At 41.3% G+C, this 19225-nt stretch overlaps 1 protein-coding gene across 1 annotated transcript in view; it reads left to right on the top strand.

Annotated features, from left to right (window-relative positions):
* The window catches only part of LOC141549004 (circadian locomoter output cycles protein kaput-like), a 72621-nt gene that overhangs the window by 30993 nt on the left and 22403 nt on the right, over positions 1 to 19225 (top strand). Inside the window, exons 7-11 of the mRNA XM_074278368.1 lie at positions 1738 to 1856; positions 3400 to 3482; positions 11766 to 11872; positions 16759 to 16906; positions 19011 to 19095. Coding sequence (XP_074134469.1) covers positions 1738 to 1856; positions 3400 to 3482; positions 11766 to 11872; positions 16759 to 16906; positions 19011 to 19095 — 542 coding nt within the window. The remainder of the gene's footprint in view (positions 1 to 1737; positions 1857 to 3399; positions 3483 to 11765; positions 11873 to 16758; positions 16907 to 19010; positions 19096 to 19225) is intronic.

Genomic DNA, 19225 nt, shown 5'->3' with positions numbered 1-19225 from the left:
TCTGTCTGCTCTGTCTTTTCTCTCTGTTGCTATCACTGTTTGTCTTTTTCTCTCTTTCTTTTTCTTTTTCTCTGTCTTTTGAAAAAAATCTCTTTGTCTTTGTCTCTCTTTCTCTGTTTTTTTCTCTGCCACTGTCTCTATTTTTTTCTGTTTCTCTGTCTTTTTTTCCTGTCTCTGCCTCTATCTTTTTCTCTCGGTCTCTGTGTTTTTTTCCTATCTCTTTGTCTCGGTCTTTGTTCTTGTCTCTCTTTCTCTGTCTTTTTCTCTTTTTGTCTTTTTTCTGCCTCTGTCTCTGTCTTTGTCTCTCTCTTTTCTCTGTCTGCCTTTTTCTCTCAGTCTCTGTCTTTTTTTCTGTCTGATTCTGTCTTTGTCTCCCTCTGTCTTTTTCTCTCTGTCTCTGTCTCTTTTTTTCTGTCTCTGTCTCTCTTTCTCTCTTTGTTTTTTCCCTCTTTGTGTCTGTCTTTTTCTCTCTGTTTCTCAGTCTCAGTCTGTCTTCCTTTCTCTTTTTCTCTCTTTATCTCTCTGCCTTAGTCTTTTTCTCTTTGTCTACCATTTTCTTTCTGTCTCTGTTTCTCTGTCTTTTTATCTCTGTTTCTGTCTAATTCTCTCAGTTTCTCTCTTTTTTCTCTCTCTGTCTCTGTCTCTCTTTTCTGTCTTTTTTGTTTCTGATTCCTTGAGTACTTTGTCTGGATTCCTCACTTTTGACCTTCATCACCTTTTACCTTGGATCCCCCTCGGATCGGATGGCTACCTCTTCTTTGCTTATATCTGGAGCACTGGGGCCATGGTTTTCTTCACCTGCTAAGCCTCATTCCATGCACAGTGCCTGAGTGCCCTTGGTAGCCACTTCTTAAGTATCTGTAGAATTGAACTTAAAAGTTTTGCCCGCTCCCCTCAGCCCCGTACCCAGGTAGCCCAGGTGCCTTCAGGATGTTCCATCTGGAACATGAGACTTTGGAAATTGAGGCTTATATGAATAAGGCATAAAATCTAGTGGTTTGCACTTTAAGAAACTTTTTTGTTGTTGTCTGTGGTGAACACCCAACAATGAAGCAGGTTTCTAAAGTTCATTTCTCATTAGTACTGCAATCAGTCACCTGACTGGAAAAATTTTCACCATTGAAGGTCAGCATAAAAATGTAAAAATCAAAATAAACTCTCCAGTGAAGTACACCTCCAGGCATCATGAAGCCGAGCCTGCCTAGACTCTTTTCATTACGAGAATGAAAAAGGAATAACTGAAAGGAATGAGAACAATTACATCGGGGCTCTTGGAAGCTACAAAGATTGTAAAAGCCACAGAGGGGGTTGGCTGACGTGCTGTTTTGGAAATTAAAGTGTAATCTCACTCGATGCCTTATTTTCTTGCTTCTGAAAATCATAGCTTGACACCCCTAGATATCTAGACATTTCCATGGCTGCGTTTGCCTCTGGGGGAAGACATGTGTCTTTTACAGGGGCTGAAAAACAGTTGATCCTGGGGCCAGCCGGCCGGCCTGCCTGCCATCCATCAACAGGTCAGAAACACCGGCAGTAACGCAACGTCTCCCAAACCTAAATTGGGTATTGGGGGGCAGAAAGCGAGCCCGGAGTTCTGAGTTATTGAACAGATTAAAGAAGAGAAGCCGAGTAGCCCTCGATGTTAGGGCAGGTGTTAGGATGTGCATCAGATGAGTAGCCTCACTTTGGGCAAAGAATACCACTCATTAGAATTCCTTGGTTTTTTGTTTCCTTCAGTGCCTATACCATCCTCCAGTGACTTTGAGTCCACAGTTGCCAAGGTGTTCAGCTCCCCCGCGGATGATCCGCTTTGTCTGGTAGCGACGGTTCGTCTCTGCTCGCCCCAGCTTTTAAAGGTGAGCCATCCCTCCTTGGCCATCCTGCCATAGAAGCTCAAAGGCTTTGGGGAGGACTGGCCCACTTGGCCCTTTCCCTCTCTCTCTCTTTTGTGGGGCATTCAAGCAGTGGGAGGGCAATGGAAAGCTTGTTGAGGCCTTTGAGCCCTTTAAAATCTGTTTGGGGCACAGAAGAAGAATCAGGTAAAGCCTCTGAGAAGGGAAGCTCAGAGAATGCTTCTGGTACAGGAAGGGAAGAAGGAGCACTGCCTGAAATGTGTTTCCAGGCTAGCAGGCACGTTGGCGAGATTTCCCCAAAGTTTAAAGGTGGGCGAATTTGACCACTTAAATAAATCTGGAAAGCATGTAGCCCAGCGCCTGGCAGATTATTCCCTTCCCTTAAGGTAAGTTGGCACCTGCTCAGTAACTTTTACTCTTGGTGAGTCATCTAGAACATTAAGAGGTTCAGTGACTTGCCCAGGTTCATATAGCCAGGACATGTCAGAAGCAGGATCTAAAACCAGTCCTTCCCAGCTGACTCCGTCCACTATACTGTGGTGTCTCCCACTGTTTTAGGAAAAAACATTTAAAAGAACATGTTTGTTGTGATGGTTTTTGAAGCACTTTTGCAGGTATCCCATGTGATCACTGTGGCAGGGATCGTTACTCTTATGCTATCGGTAGGGAAACTGAGGCGCAGAGAGGTCTAGATTAGATGTCAAAATTGGTTAGAAGGGAGTTTTTCCTCATTAACGGCAGAACATAGCAAGATGCATGATGCCAAACGAGATGTCAGATTCGATTTGGGTTCCCAGCTATTCTGTTGAGTGGTTGGCCTTGCTTGGGTGAGTAACGTCCACATTTGGGGAGTTTTTTCAAAGTCTATATGAATATATTTGGATTCAGAGATGGAAAGGACCTTGGGAAGTTGTCTCATTCAACTTGTTCATTTTACAGATGAGGAAATTGGGTCCTCAAGGGAAGGTGACTTGCTCAGTGCCTTTCCACTGACTAGCCTGACGCCAAGAACCTTGGCTACTCTTCCTCCTTTTCATTTCACTTACTTTCTCTGGACCTCAGTTTCTTTATTTGTAAAATGGTAAGCTTAGACTAATTGACACAAAGGTCATGTCCAGCTGGAAATGCTTCCTTCCTTCCTGCCGTGTGGTTTTGGGTCACAGCTCTCTCACATTAGAATAGTGGGCCAAGAAAGAGCCTAAAAGGCCAGTGCATCCAATCCCTTCCTTTTACAACTTTCAAGACCAAAAGTGACTTGGGTGAGGTCACACAGCTGGCAAGTAGTAGAGCTGGGATCTGAACCCAGGTTTTCCTCTTTTTCGGTCCATGGTCTACCTTCCTTCCTCCCTCCTTCACAAGGGCTATTGTGAGACCTAGATATAAAGGGACAGTTAAGTGCTTTTTAAACTCCAGAATACTATATAAATATGAAAGATTATTGTTATATATGTTATTAATTATGTTTAACTCTAATTATCTATACTATCACACACACATGTGATTATAATCATTATTATAACATCAGCCTATTCTAACTTTTCTGCAGGAAGTTGCTACTGGGGATGATGCTGGTGAAGAATTTGCCTCAAGACATAGTTTAGAATGGAAGTTTCTGTTCTTGGACCACAGGTGAGAAGCTGGTTTTTTGACATGATGATATTTTGGAAAGTAGACTCTTTTCTCTCTCTCTCTCTCTCTCTCTCTCTCTCTCTCTCTCTCTCTCTCTCTCTCTCTCTCTCTCTCTCTCTCTTAAAAAAAGCCAGTTTTTAAATAAATTACTTCAAAACTCAAAAAAATGAATAACATGCCCCAGCAACTTCCTAATCAGGGTTGGAAGGGATTTAAAAATCCAACTGATCCTACACAAAGACCCCTAACAGGGACAAGATTTGTCCAAAGTCACTGGTCAAGAATTGTCTGTCCCTTTTTTTGGTAGGTGAGAGTCACCATTTTCTAACCAAATAAAAAGGGAGACTTGGATTTTCCTGAAGGCAAAAAAGAAATAAAGTAAATACAAGTATCTGAATTGAGTGAAATTCGAGATAAGGGAATACATATTATACCCAGCAAGGGCTGGCTTACTCTTTATTTGATCTTGATAAAGATAAAGTCGAAGCAATATTAAAAAGAAAGAGAAAGTTGAAAGGACAAGTAAACACTCTGAACATTTCATGAGTACTTTTAAATGATATTTCAATTTTAATAAATCGAGTTTAACAGGAAGAAAATGAACTCAGTGGTCAGAATCCATTCCATTTAAATTCTCCAAAACCAATGTTATTCATTAGGAGAAAGAAAGGTTTCTTAACTAATGTCTTTGGAAATTTGCTTCTCTGAGGACTTTTCTAAAAAATCATTATATTCTCTAATAGTTGTATGTAAATGCATGAGTAGAATAGTTAATGATTTCATAATGAATTGCTAATGTTTGTGAAAAACAAACACTAGTTGTTTAATGTGAAACAACCAACTTCAGGAAAAATATTATTTTTAAGTTAACCCCTTTAGCCAAGCAAATCCTCCCAGTATATAATTGACTTCCTGGTCATACGATTAACATCAAGGTCATAAAAGTACTACCAGAGGGTTTAGTAAATTATTGCAGATATTACCTTATTGTCTTATAATTCCATATTGAATCTCTGACAAAGCCTCCCAACATAAGTTTGGAATTATGAAAAGAGTGTTGAACTTGGAGTGAAGAAGACCTGGGTTCAAATTCCATCTTTGTCACATAACTAGATGTGTGATCCTGTGCAGGTCACTTACTTTCTCTGAGACTCAGTTTCCTTATCTGTAAAATGGGATCAATGCAGTAACATGGAGGAGTGCTACACTCAGGAAGATCTGATTTCAAGTCTAGCCTCAGATACTTATTAGGTGTGACACCTGGGCAAGTCATCTCACCCTCCATTTGCCTTAGTTGGTTCAGCTAAAAAATGGGAATACTAGCACCTACCTGGCAGGGCTGTTATGAGGATCACAGAAGCAAATATTTGTAAAGCACTTGACTTTACACAGTGTCTGATACCTAGTAGGTGCTATGTAATTACTAGCTAAAATCATTATATTATTACTATTCTATTCCTCCCAGAATTATTGTGAGGCTCAGGTGAGATCATGTATGTAAAGCTCTCTTATAGAAGTATAACAGGGCTTTGGTGCTTCTGGCCCAAGATGGCGCACCTGCTTTGGAGAGAAGTTATTGCCTAATAGTAACTCAGTCATTTCTCTACTCATGTGATCACCAGCTTTGTCCAAGTCCTATCCCCTCACATGGACTACTACAAAAGACTTGTAAACCATGTTTTCTTCGTGTCCTTCCTTCCAGCCTGGGGCGTCTTTTCTGGAGATAGCCCCAAGTGCTGGCATGGAAAGCAGATTTGCTCAAATCTGGCTCTTTGGGGAGGAAGCTTATGGACTCCCCCTCAGAATTATGTTTTTAAATGCATAAGATCCAGCAGATTATCTTTATCAAAATAGATTTTCCAAGTTCATGCCCCCCCCCAAAAAAATTTAACCATAGATTGTGTGTGTGTGTGTGTGTGTGTGTGTGTGTGTGTGTGTTTGCTCCTGGCCATCTTTAAGCCAACTACTCAAATTATCTTCATAAGTTCCACGTTTTGTTGGGTCACTCACCTATTCAAAAACCTGCAGGGGCTCCCCCTTGCTTATAAGATCAAATGCAGATTACTTCACCTGGCATTCAAGGCCCCATGCTATCAGGGCCAACATCTCCTTGCTAGCCTTTAACTTCCCATCATACTCCCCTGCACAGAGTCTATGTTCTCACCAAATGGAACTGGCTTGGCATTCTTCTGGCTCGTCAGACACCCCTCTGTCTTTGGACAGCAGCCCCCCTCCCTTGTGATTCCAGGCCCCTAGGCCCCAACCAGGTATTAAGTCTCTTCTAGAAGCCTTCCCAGATTTCCCCAGCCCAGTTCCTCAGAACGCCCTTACCTGCTGTCTGGATTTCCCACAGGGTCACTTCTGCTAGAGTTACCTACTGTATACTTGGCTCATTCCCACCCATCCCATCATTATTCATGTTTTTTTCTCCCTTCCCTTCCCTTCCCTTCTCTCCTAAGCTAAGTGTGGCTTTGGGGTTTTTTCCTTTCCTTCTGTTTACATAGAGTTCTCCAGCAATTTCTGCATTTTCTTCTCCATTTTGAAACTTCACCAATAATGACTTGTTCTGTATTAAATTACATTCCCCCTGTCAGCTTTCATTGGAAAAATTTGGGTAGAATTATCCATTCCTAGCATAAGGAATTGCTTCTAGTAATAGTATTTGAATGATGTTTTGTTTTATGAAAAACATTTGAGGCAGCATGTTATGTTGGAGAGGGAGACAGAGACAGAGAGAGAAGAGTGATAGAGACAGAGAGAAAAAGAGACAGAGAGACAAGAGTGATGGGGACAGAGAGAGAAAAGAAAGACAGAGACAGAGGGAGACAGACAGAAACAGGCAGGGAGAGACATAGAGGGAGAGAGAGACAGACAGAGAGGGGGGAGGGATGGAATGAAGGAGAGGGGGTCCACTTGATCCCTCTTGGTTTCCCCATCTAGAAAACTGGGACCATCACTGCTTCCCCATCCCCTCCCACAAGATGCTTGTGGGGAAAGTAGAGTGCGGTTCAGAGCTGCAGGTTTGTGAGCTCTAGGATGTGGCTGAAGGAGATGCTATCTCTGTCATACGGCTTCTCGGGAGAGAGCATGACGTTAACAGTAATAACTTCAAGGAAGAAAGGCGCTGTGATTGTATCATATCCATATTTCAGTCCTTCCCTTTGATGGAACACATTTATCCTGAGAGGCCCTAAAGGTTCCAATTGTCCTGTTGAAAAGATCCAAGGATCTCAGAGCCAAAAGGGACCTCTGAGGGAGTTAGTCCAACCTGTATTTCAACTGAAATCCTTTCTGCCCCGTTCCTATGTGGGGTCAGTCACTGCTGAGGCACCCCTGGCTTATTCCAGGAGCCAGTGCCACTTTTGCTTTTTCCCAAGTATTAGAAAGTTCTTTTTGGTCCTGGAGTTGAAATCTGCCTCACTATAATTTAGGATTATGGATCAGAGCTGGAAGCAGGGACCTTGAAGGTCATGTAGTCCAGGCCTCTCCTTTTAGAGCAGAGGAACCTGAGGTCAGAAGGGTAGAAATGATTTGCCCAAGGTCACCCGAGGAGTAAAGGGCAGAGCCAGTATTGGAACACACGTTCCCCCGATTCCCAATCCAGAGCTCTCTTGGCTTGTCGCTCTTAGTTTTTGTCCTCTGGGCACATGAAGAGAGGTTCATTGATTCCTCTAAGCTCATGTGCTTGATTCTGACTATAGATATAATACAGAGCTATCATAACAGCAAATTCCAAATGACTTCCCTGCCATGCATCTCTGCTAATCTTTTTCAAGGCCTCTTTTTGCCTTCAGCTTAATTTGGCCTTTGCCCACCCTTCCTGTAGACCCCGAGGTTGGCCAAGTTGGACCAAGGAATTGGGCTGTTCTCTCTTGTTGTGCACTCATGGGACTGGTGGCTGGCACTCGGAGCCATTTTCAGTAATGGAGCAAACATTTCGATTAGTTGAAAAGGCATCGGCATTAGTGGGTATCTCTATGAAATGTGAAATCTGAGCAGAAAATACCATTTAAAAAACCCAACAAGCTGGTGAAAAATTATCTCTGGAAGGCTGTGTTCAGAGGTTTGTGCTAAGACCCCCTGAAAATAAATATCGAAGCGACTAGACTGAGTATTAGGAGATAATTAAAGAGGGTCTAATAAATGTCCTGGTTGCCTGAAATCTGGGCTGGAACAAGTTACAGTAACATGCCAGTTCAAGTCAATAAACATTCAAGAAGCACCTGTTGTATGCGAGGCACCCTCTTTAGTTCCTGCCAGTCAACAAGCTTCATTTTTATGTACCAGGCTAAACTGGGAGTCTGGGCAATACAAACAGGGGCCAAAACTGGCCCTGCCTTCAAGGAGCTTGTGCTCTCTTGGGGAATACAAGTAGCGATTCCATTGGAGAAAGGAGAGAATGCTAAAAAGACAGGGGGAGGGGGACAGGCAGGAAAGACTTCCTGGTGGAAGTGCCATTTGAACAGAACCCAGAAGAAAACCAAGTTGGGGAGGGAGAGTGCTTCATACATGAGGCAAAGGCATGGAGGTGGGGAATGAAATCCTGTGTTGCATACCAATGAAGGTAAACCACTTTTGCAACTGCTTTTACTGGTTAGAAGTGGAACATTTTTAATCTCATCTTATGGAGGAAGCCAGATAGCAGAGTGGGCACAGCTCCAGGTCTGTCCTCAGCAAGACAAACTTCAAATTCAGCCTCAGACACTTCCTAGCTATGTAAACCTGGGCAAATCACTTTGCCACTCACTGTCTGCCTCAGTTTCCTCAGCTGTAAAATGGGAACATTAACAGTACCTACCTCCCAGGGTTGTTGTCAAGAGGAAATGAGATAAAAACTATAGAGCCCTTGGGCACAGTGCTTACCACATTAACCATTATATCAATGTCAGCTATTATGATTTTCTTTCATTTTTCATCGTACTGTAAAGATGCCTGGCCACACACTTGTTCTTTCCAAAAGCCAGCACGTGCTTTGGCTCCCTTTGATCATATGGTTTTTTTTCCCTTCTTTTATCTGAAATCCCTTTTCATTTTAAGATGCTTTATGAACATTGCTCAACTAATACTCAGCTTTGGAAGAAGTGAGTGGCAAAGATTTATTGGTATCACTATTATAGCCAGTTCAGGAATAGCATTCAAGAGATTCTGTCCTAGGGGAAAACATCCTGACTTTGGACCCAGAGGGCCCAGCTCTGCTACTTACTGGCTAGGTGACTTTTTCCTTCACTGTGCCTCAGTTTCTTCATTTGAAAAGTAAGATCAGTGTCTGATATGTCTGTCGGCTCAGGAGCTTTTTTTTTGGTGGAAAGTGCTTTGGACCCAAAAATAATGTCTTAGGCCTTGATGCCGATTCCCATCTGTATGTTCTGGCCCTCCTAGAAGTCGCTCACTCAGCGCTATTTCTGGAATACCTACTGTGTATCCTGTATAACCCTTTAAGACTCTGACGTGTTATTGGCCTTCAGGAGCATTCAGACAGTCAGTTTTATTTGCTTGATAGGATCTTTTGATTTCCATTTGAGCAGCGACCTTTAAAATCCTCCTAAAGGCCCAGGTGGGATATTGTACATGATAAGGCCACATTTGGCTTTGAGTCCCACAATTTCTCCCCATCTGCGGTGCCCCAAACTGTGGCAATGACTCCATCTTCAGTTTTACAGACACTAAGAGAGGGAAGTGTTTTTTTCCTCAAGGTCAAAAATGGAATCATTAATAGACCTATGAGGGAGGCAGGAGATTAAAATCAGATAAGAACACTGTATTATAAGGGAGAAGAATATTAACATGGATGAGGCAACAAGATGGCACAGCATATAGAAGCACCTGGCCTGGAGTCAGGAAAACCTGAGTTCAAACTAGCTCTTGCTGTGTGATTGTATTCAGGAAGACCAGACTCAGGCTAGGCTGGTTTAGCTACATAGACCTGAGCAAAGCATTTTGCTATTGTCTGCCTCAGTTTCCTCAATTGTAAAATAAGGTCAATTAAATTCATCTTGACCCACTGGAAAAGGAAATAGCAAACTGGTCCAATATCTTCGTAAGAAAATGTGCATGTTCAGCCCAGAAGTCATCCTGATTTGACAGATGAGGAAATTGAGGGGCTGGGAGAGGTACTAGACAGCAGAGTCAAGCTTCACAACACAAGCCTTTTTCTCCCCATCCAATTCTTGCTATTGGATCATACTATGGTCCTTTTCTTGTTCTTCCAAACACACTGACTGGCTTTGCGTCCTCTCAGGATTATAAAGCCGTAAGACTGAGTTTCTTTAGTCACTCATTGGAATCGGTCTCATTATTTCCCAGTCATTCTTGGAGTTTGCTCAGGCAAAGATTAACTTCAGAATGTGAACAGATTCCTCCCTCCCTCTTTTTTCACATCTACAGTGCCTCACCTAGCCTGTTCTTTAAACACATGCTATTTCTCCTGACAGAACATAAGCCCCTGGAGGGCACGCTTTCCTTTTGTCCTGACGTCCCCACCAGCCAGCATGTTACCTGGCCAATGATAGGCAGTTCCTAGGGGGGGCTTCTTTTTAAAGGATCACCTGGTACTGACTGGAATTAATACACTGTTAAGGATGAAGTGGCAAGTGAGCATGCCCTTTAATAGAGGACTTGAATCCGCTCTATTCAGAAATATTTGCATTTTCCTGCATGTTTTCCTTACTTTAAGAGCATCGTGCGGAGGCAACAATTTGGATAAAATTCTGACTGATGGAGTCCAAGTTATAAACTTAGATTGTTAGGTCCTCTAATGCTGGAAGAAAAACTGATAGTAAAAGATTTTATGTGATAGTGGATACTTTAAAAAAATCATTTTTGAATCATCCTCAGAACTGCATCTTGAATAAATGAAAAAGCATTTATTTTTTATTTATTAATGGCATTTATTATAATCATCATTATTACCAAGAACCATCTTCAAAGTTAGTAAAATCTGAGTTCAAATCTTTATTTTTTTAAATTTTATAATTATAATTTTTTTGACAGTACATATGGATGGGTAAATTTTTTTTTACAACATTATCTCTTGTATTCATTTTTCCAGGTTTTCCCCTTCATCCCTCTACTCCCTCCCCTAGATGACAGGTAATCCCATACATGTTAAATGTGTTACAGTATAACCTAGATACAATACACGTGTGTAAATACCATTTTCTTGTTGCACATTAAGTAATGGATTCCGAAGGTATAAGTAACCTGGGTAGATAGACAGTAGTGCTAACACTTTACATTCACTTCCCAGTGTTCCTTCTCTGGGTGTAGTTGTTTCTGTCCATCATTGATCAACTGGAAGTGAGTCGGATCTTCTCTATGTTGAAGATTTCCACTCCCATCAGAATACATCCTCATACAGTATTGTTGTTGAAGTGTACAGTGATCTCCTGGTTCTGCTCCTTTCACTCAGCATCAGTTGATGTAAGTCTCTCCAGGCCTCTCTGTATTCCTCCTGCTGGTCATTTCTTACAGAGCAATAATATTCCATAACCTTCATATACCATAATTTACCCAACCATTCTCCAATGGATGGACATCCATTCATCTTCCAGTGAAAAACATTTATTAAAGATTTACTACTATGCTGTACAAGGAGAAAGATTGAAACAGTCCCTTCCCCTCAAGAAGTTCTCAGGCTAATTGGGAAAGACAACACATGAAAGAAAGTCCAGTTTGCAGTATGACAGAACAGCCCAGATATCCTAAGGAACCTTAGACCAAAGGAAACTTCCAATCCTGGATTTTTCTTGACATCAGGAAGCCACTATTTGCACCCTAACCCCAACCAAACTATATCTGGTAATGAAATGGTATTACAGATTCAAATTTTGATGGTTACAACTCAGATTCAGGTTAGAACTTTTTTCCCCCTCAGGTATGTTTTGGCCTGCAATGTTGATTTTAGTGTTTTCTTGTTTCTAATGAATGAGTTTCCTCCTGGATGACAGAGATTTGCCACAAATACATGCTGGGGTATTGTGTAGTCTGGAAGTTCATTCTGCATAATAAATGTCTTTAGTGTTAGCAGCCTCCTCAGACAAGGAGCCAAACATGCTCGATTGGTGACTCACCTTCCAACTGAATTCATTCTCCACATCTCAAGTAGGAGTAAAGCATGCAACATTAAACTTATTCTAAAGGAATCATTGGAAGAAGCCAGTGACCATGATGGCCTTTGGGGGAAGGTTGAAGCTTGAAACATTTATCTTGGATCGGCCAATAGGAGATGGAAATTTCCTAGAAAGCTAGGTTCTATTGACTTGTTTTCTTTCTCTTTGACAATAGGGCTGCACACATCATTGGTTACCTACCCTTTGAGGTGCTGGGAACATCAGGCTACGACTATTACCATGTTGATGACTTGGAGTCTCTCGCCAAGTGCCATGAACAATGTAAGTTCCCATCTTCCAAGCCTCTAAAGAAAATACTAATTAGGACCCTTAGGTTCTTTTTTCTTTGCATTATGTTTTTGGGAAACTCTTAATAGTGCTAAAAAGGGAAGCATTGAATATCTTTGCTGAATCTTTATTTGTTAAGACCTACTGTTAACCATTATTTGTTGGGATTTTAGTGAGTGAGATGGTACATTAGGGAGGGCTTAGTTTATTTCTTTCCTGGTTTTTTAAATTGATCAATTGATTCATTATTCTGTTTTTCTGTTTTCTGCTACTTTATTCTGTTTACAGCATGGTCATACCCCATGTGTGCACGCACACACACACACACATACACACACACACTTCAGGTAGTTTTATAACAAAATAACAAACCAACAACATGACCATATCTAGTGACATATACCCATGCTATAGAGTTCCATCTCTGTACCTTGAGGAAGAATGCTTGGAAGAAAGATTTGTAATGAAATGGAAACAAATATATTCATTCCTAATTTTCCATTTCTTTCCGATCCCAGCTGTCTCTTTTCCCTTCTAAAGCTACATTCTGTATTTATCTTGCATGTACTGGTATTTGTAACTGTTTCCACCATTAGTAAGCTACTTGGGACAAGTGACTGTTTTAGTGCAGTGTCTAGAACAAAGTAAGTGCCAGTAATACCTGGAGATTGATAGCCTTTGGGCACCATCTTAAATCTGTGGGTCGGTGGGTTTTTGAGGTGGATGTGTCTACAATTCTGTGCTTGGGTTTGGAAGGATTTGCTCCCATATGTTTTGGTCTTGGAAGAGGTGGTGTGATCCCCATTGGTAGAGCATCAAAGTATCTGTCCCACTTCAGCTGATGACAGTCTGTTACCGTGGAGTCCAGATGGGGATGGAGCTTTCTTTACCAGCCAGCCATAAGATTCACTTGCCTGTCAGATAATGAGAAAAGGGACCACAGAATCAAAATCATTTCAACTCGACATTTTCTCTTGTCAATGTTTACAGTATATTATGTAACATCCTTTAAACTGCTCTTTGTATTGCAGATTCAGTTACACAAATGTCAGACAGGGCTCATAGAAGATAGGTTTGAAAAGCCATCAGAATGTGTCCTTACAGCTGGAGGTCTGAGGTGGGGGGGAGGAGAAGGCTGTCTTTCCCATCACCATTTATGCTGCCTTGATTGATTTGTCCTGCCATTTTAGCAGCCCAAGTGCCCTGGACTTGGCCCTTCCTCACTGGCCCATGGCAGCGGGTCTGGGGGTGGTGGTACCTAGGAAGGTACTCAGAAAAGGGAGCAATCATGGTGGGAAGAAGGGACTGTTTTTACCCACAGCATTCTACTTCCAGCTGTGCCTCCAGCCATTTTTATAGTGATGGTGGGTCCCTCATGATCCCTTTTCACCCATCAAATTTTAACGTGACCCTAGGGATAGGGGGATATAAAATAGGTAAACAAATCAAACATTTATTGATATGAATCATCACTTTGCCAACCCCCCACATTCAGTGGGGTTGCCACCCAGACTTCAAAGAGGTTGGCTATAAGGTAAATACACCTACCATATTGCAGGACTTTTATCCTAGTCATGCCTGTGTCAACTACTGGATAGCAAAACCAAGAAAGTGTTGGCTCCCTAACAGCAGGGGACTGGCTGTTGTCACATCCCCATAATTCAGTATGTCTGAATCAAATGATATATTTTACATGCACAGACTTTCCAATAGTAAAATTTATTGTTGAGGCCACAAGGAAATTTCGGGAAGCTGGAATTTTCTAGAAGGCCAAAGGAAAGTTTTTTTTTTCTTTCTTTTTTTTTTTTCTGTGAATGATGATATTGGAACAAACAGGATTTCTTGTGCATCTGTCCGTGGAAAATGTCGACTTGAAAGAATTTGGTTCAGTCAGAACCTTGCCAAGTTAAAATGGGCCGGGCTCCTTTAATGTGAATCTTGACAGGAGCCTTAGAGGTACAGTAGGCTGCAGAGCTCACGAAGGAAAAATTAGCCATGAATTTTTTTCCTGCTTGTGCTATTTACATTATGAGCTTCGCATTTTTCTTTTTGGGTTTTATTGATTTAGGCAGATGAATTCATTTTAGAAGTTGCCACCACGGATGGGAGAGGCAGCGTAGCATTGTGTTGGAGGAGCTGTTCTGTTGGAACTCGTACACGAAAGGTCCTTGAACTCAAGAACTTGGGAAACCAAGTCAGTAGAAGTGAAAACTTGTGGTAGCCTTGTCAAAGAATGATACTTATCAAGTGCTAGGGCCTCAGTGACCAAGTAGGGTGGGTAAACACTCCTTCCCTTTGCTTTTGGCTGGTTCTGTAGAGGTTTGGGGCATTTGGAGAATAATGAGAATAAAGGTGTAATTGAGAAATCACAAGACTCAATTTTCCCCATGTGTTTCCAGAAGGAAGGGTATGTTGTCAGGTTGAAAGTACACGAAAGCATATCACACGGCTTTGACCAGGACAATTGAGAGGGCCCAGATGGAATGAACAAATCCAAAGCTCTTCCTTCTCTCAGATGGCATAGAAAAAGTCTTAGTCCCCATTTAGCCAACTACAGGAAGGGAGTATTCTCCACATAAAGTATTGCACAAGTATCAGGGATGGGTTGTCTAGAGGTTGGTTTGGAGGCTTTGGCCTTAGGCCTCTGCTTTTTCAAGTGGGTTTTTGAGGTCTGAAAGACTCATGAAGTGATGGAAGGTGATTATTTAGCATCTCAATTAACATGTCTTCCCCCTTTACTATTGCTTGGCTACCTTTGGGAAAAATACCTGAAAGGAAAAAAACAAAAACAAAAACAAAAAAACATGACTTCACAATATGGCTGCCAGAAATAAACAGAACACAGCACTAAAAGGAAATGTCAGCTGACATCCCATTCATTCAGTGAATGTTTACTGAGTGCTTACTGTGTGAGATAAAAAAATTTTAGATGAGCCCCTATCTCTTGCCCTTGTTATTTAGAGTACAGTAGGGGGATGAGAGAAGAAAAAAGCTCTAATATGAATTTTGTGATAATGATAAGATATTAGAAAGATGCAAACCAGATGTCATGTGAGCTTTGAGAGTTAAGGTCATTACCAGTTGGGGGCTCAGAAAAGGCTTTCAGGAGGAGCTGGCACTAGGGTTAAACTTTGATTTATGTTGAATAATAATGATTCAATAAGCAGTAGGAGGCAGGAGAACATTTCAGGCATGGGGAACACTGTGATCCAAGGCAAGAGAACAAGAGTCAGGTGAAGCTCAAAGTCTGTTGGAAGGAGAGAAAGAAGTCCAGTTTGGTGGGAACATAGAGTATATTGAAAATAATAAAATATAAGTGGAAAAATTGTGTGGTACCTTGAATGCCAGGTTGGAGTTTGCATTTTATTTGATTGACAGTAGGGAGCTACTGAAGATTTTTGAGCGAGGTAATGGCTTGACAAGATCTAGGCATAAAAAGATTAGTCTTTTTTATTGACGGGATTTGAACTCTGGGTTAGTAGGGATGGAGAAGAGAGCAAGGGTAGCCTGCTTGAAAGCTATTTATGATCTAAGCAGGTAATCAATAGGAACTGGTATAAGTTGTTAGTGGTGGAGAGAGATGGAAAATAACTGCATAATAGTATAGTTTAATAGATATGCATGTATATGTGGGGATATATACACATACATATAACATGTTATATATATGTATATATATTTATATATATAGTCCTCACTTTCTATAAATTTACATTATGAAAATTCTACTTCAAGTAAAGAATTCTGAAAGAAATCACATTCCCCCAAAACCCCCACCCATGTGAACTTTGCCCTACCCCTTGGCTTGGCATTCTGGACCTTCCAAATTGAAATTGAAAGGACATTTCCTATAGGAATTTTGTGGAAAACACATCTCTGGAAAGCTGGTGAATTAGAATTTGGGGGCCCTTAGAGAGATGGACTCCCCAAAGTCCTAACACCCAATGTAGCAAAGAGGAAAAACACTGGCGCGAAACTGCTTCTGATATCAAATGAATTGCTAAGTTATTGTGTGCCTTTGGGCAAGCCCTTTGCCACTCTGAGTCTTGATTTACCTCTCTGTAAAATGAATAGTTTGAAATTCATCTCTCAGCTCCTTCCAAGATTTGTCATAATATCAGTCTTTGAGATGCAGTCCTCTGTGGAAGTAGGGATGACTTTGTAAGACCCCCTCCCCAAGACCTACTGTTGGATTTCTAAGTCCAAGGTGACTTTGGGCATCTCTGCATGGGGATAGTAGAAGGTGGGGCGATCTGCAACCATTCTACTTTGACTTTTGCCATAACTGACTATCATGAGTAAACAGTGAGTATTCTTCCCTATCTTTGCTGCAGGTGAGCATCTCACTTGTGAGTTAAACAAGAAAAAGGCTTCTTGGATTATTTTTCTGCTACCTTGAGTTTCTGCCACAAGTAAATGGTCAAAATATCCTGGGATTTGTAGTCTAGTCACGTAAAAAAAAGGACAGTGCTCAATTGACGTCTTTTGATATTTACAGTTCCCTGTATATAGCAAGTAAAAGTAAATGGTTTTTTTTTGTGTGTGTACCTAAAACAACCTTACATTAAAGTAATTTAATGCTCTTGAGGACTCTGCTGGTGAATAGTAAATTTTAAACCTCACGGTATGATGTGGCAAAAAATGGTATTGAACTGGACTCTGAATCCCTCCAGTCACGTCCTCCATGTGTCTTCTTCAGGGAAGTCACATTCCCTTTCTGAGCCTCAGTTTCTTCCTTTGTAAAATGACGGTTTGAAATGAATTACATTCAAGTCTAGGATAAAAAGGTATATAAACTATTTAAGGAGCATCGAGAGTTTAATTCAAATGTACCATCTTCTGATCTTTTTCTCATTCTCTCTTTCTTTTTTAAAATCAAGTGATGCAATTTGGAAAAGGAAAGTCCTGTTACTATCGGTTCCTGACAAAAGGCCAGCAGTGGATTTGGTTGCAAACTCACTATTACATCACTTATCACCAGTGGAATTTCAAGCCTCAATTCATTGTTTGCACACACACTGTAGTTAGGTAGGAAATTTTACTTAATGCTTTTAAGAAAAAAAAAAAACCCCAACAATCTCTGTGTTTGTCTCTTCACTTTTCCCTTTTGGTTAGAAGGTAAATATCTTACCATCTGTATAGCCTTAACTGTAAAACTAATTCGTGGAAGAACTTGGAAAATTGGCAGGTCAGACTTGGCTTTCACTTCTCGATGTCCAGGTCGTTGGGATACAAGTCAACCGTAGCTGCAGCTGTTAATGCTCCCTTGGTATGAACAATGACGTCGTGTGTAGAAATTCATCAAGTTCATTGTCTCTTTCCCTCAAATGCTTTTGATGTCAGGTATAGGGCTGCTGTACCTGCTGCTGTGCCTGAAGAGAGATCTGGAGATTCTCCTTTTGTTTTTTGGTTTTTATTTTTTGCCCAGAGAGCAGTTAGTTTCAATTTATAGGCAGCCTTTAGGCTAAGGATATATCTCTATCCATACATTGGTGCAAGCTTTCTGATTGAATAACCGGTCACTTCTGTCAAAGAACTAATCAGTTTAATTAAAAAAACAAAAACAAAAACAAAAAAGCAATCCAGCTATTTACATGTGCAGATACCTGTGGAAAAACTATAGTAAGATTTCAGTGGCTTAGGTTTTATATAAGAAGGTCTATAAGGGATTAATTACATTTAAAGTTATGTTTACAGCTGCTGAAACGTCATCAGCTCCTCAGATCAGTAAGAAATGCATCTAATTGGGTTGTTTGACATTTGTAAACAGAGTGAACTTGACTGGATTTTTGGATGCTGTGTAAATAAGTACTTCTAAAAATTCAATATCCTTTTAAAGGGGCCAAATATATAGACATCTATGTGTATACGCAAACTGTCTTCATATTTCTGAAATAAAAAATGAATCCAGTCAAATAGAATTAAAACTAGAGATCTTGAAAATATCAGATGGAGCATTTCCATTGTCCTTCCCTTTTTGAATGATCAGGTCCCTCCATTTCATTTCTTGGCTTCTGTCTCCATCAGGGGACTCACATGTGTCACTGCACTGCTAGCTTGCTCCTTTATGACCTTTTTCATGTATGTCCTCTCAGTCTCTGAAGTATAGATTCTTATCCTTAGAAACCACAGGGGTTTGTGTCTCTGATGCTCGCCAGAAACTCCTCTAGAATGGAAATGTATGACTGCAGCGATTCCTTTTCTGCTAGTAAACTTGTGTTTATGCTTACAACACTCCCCACCAAACAACTTTAAAACAATAAATATTGCTTGAATGAGTCCGGGACTAGTGGGAAATAAACTGTGTGCCACGAAGCTGAAGCTGGAGTCTTACTGCAGCCATGGGGATTCTCATTTCTGAGGCAATGAAAATGAATTGCAAATGTACCAAAGAAGGGAGACTTTTTAGAATTACAGTAAAACCAAATAAAATTTGGGCTGAAGTAGTTGTGCTTTTAAAGACTGAGTAATGGGGAGTTCACCCACATGCCATCTGGTAGCACAATCATGGAGGCAGGCTAGCTGAGCTGTGAGAGGAGCAGATAGCAGCAGCTGCTGTCATTAGCCCTAATGAGGGTACCAGCCTCTGCCCCAAGCCAAGGCTCTCTATTGGTGGCTTAGAAAAGCAGAGATTGGTCAGGCCTGGGAGCCCATGTCCCCAAGCTAGCCTCTGGATTATATAGTTGATGATGTTAAAAGAGAGCCAGATGAGACCCGGTCTTGGTTGAGCAGTGAGCATGTGAGGGGTTTAGTTACCTGGGTAATTTCCCCTGTGTGTTCTTGTGAGTGTCATGCAGTGGGCTGTGGAAAAGCTCTGGGCAGTGATGACTCTTGGCCACGTGCCTATGTGCTTGGCAGTTTCTTCTGTGCCCTTCCCTATTTCAATATCGCTTCTGATGCTTGCTCACCCACTGGGTGGTCATAGACCGGTCGCTTCTGTTTCCTTTTCTAGAAACTGGGGAAAGTGACAGCTAAGGTACCTCCCCTGTGGTGGTTGTGAGGCACAAAGAGGAATGGAGATCCATAGTGTAAATGTTATCTCTTAGTGTTAGATTGTTGTGGCTGTATCTGGAAATAAAGTTAAGCTCTAAAGTACCACTGAGGCAAATTGACTTTCTCTCCTTTTGCCCAGTTATGCCCGGATTGAGGCTGAAAGAAGAAAAAAATTCGCATTTGAAGAGCCAACGGCAACAGAAACGGCCCTTGTACCTTTTGAGGTGCGTAGATGGAAAGCCACAAAGACTTTTCCTGGCTTGACCTTTCACACTCTTTCCGGTGCTGGTTTGTGGTACTGTTGGGGATGATTGTCCATTCGAGTTCCTAGCTCTAAGCCCCCTCCCCTCCCCT

This window comes from Sminthopsis crassicaudata, chromosome X (genome assembly GCF_048593235.1).
Source record: "Sminthopsis crassicaudata isolate SCR6 chromosome X, ASM4859323v1, whole genome shotgun sequence".
Classification (NCBI taxonomy): Eukaryota; Metazoa; Chordata; class Mammalia; order Dasyuromorphia; family Dasyuridae; genus Sminthopsis; species Sminthopsis crassicaudata.
Note: the sequence above shows the minus strand (reverse complement) of the source record. Positions and strands in the feature narration are given on the sequence as shown.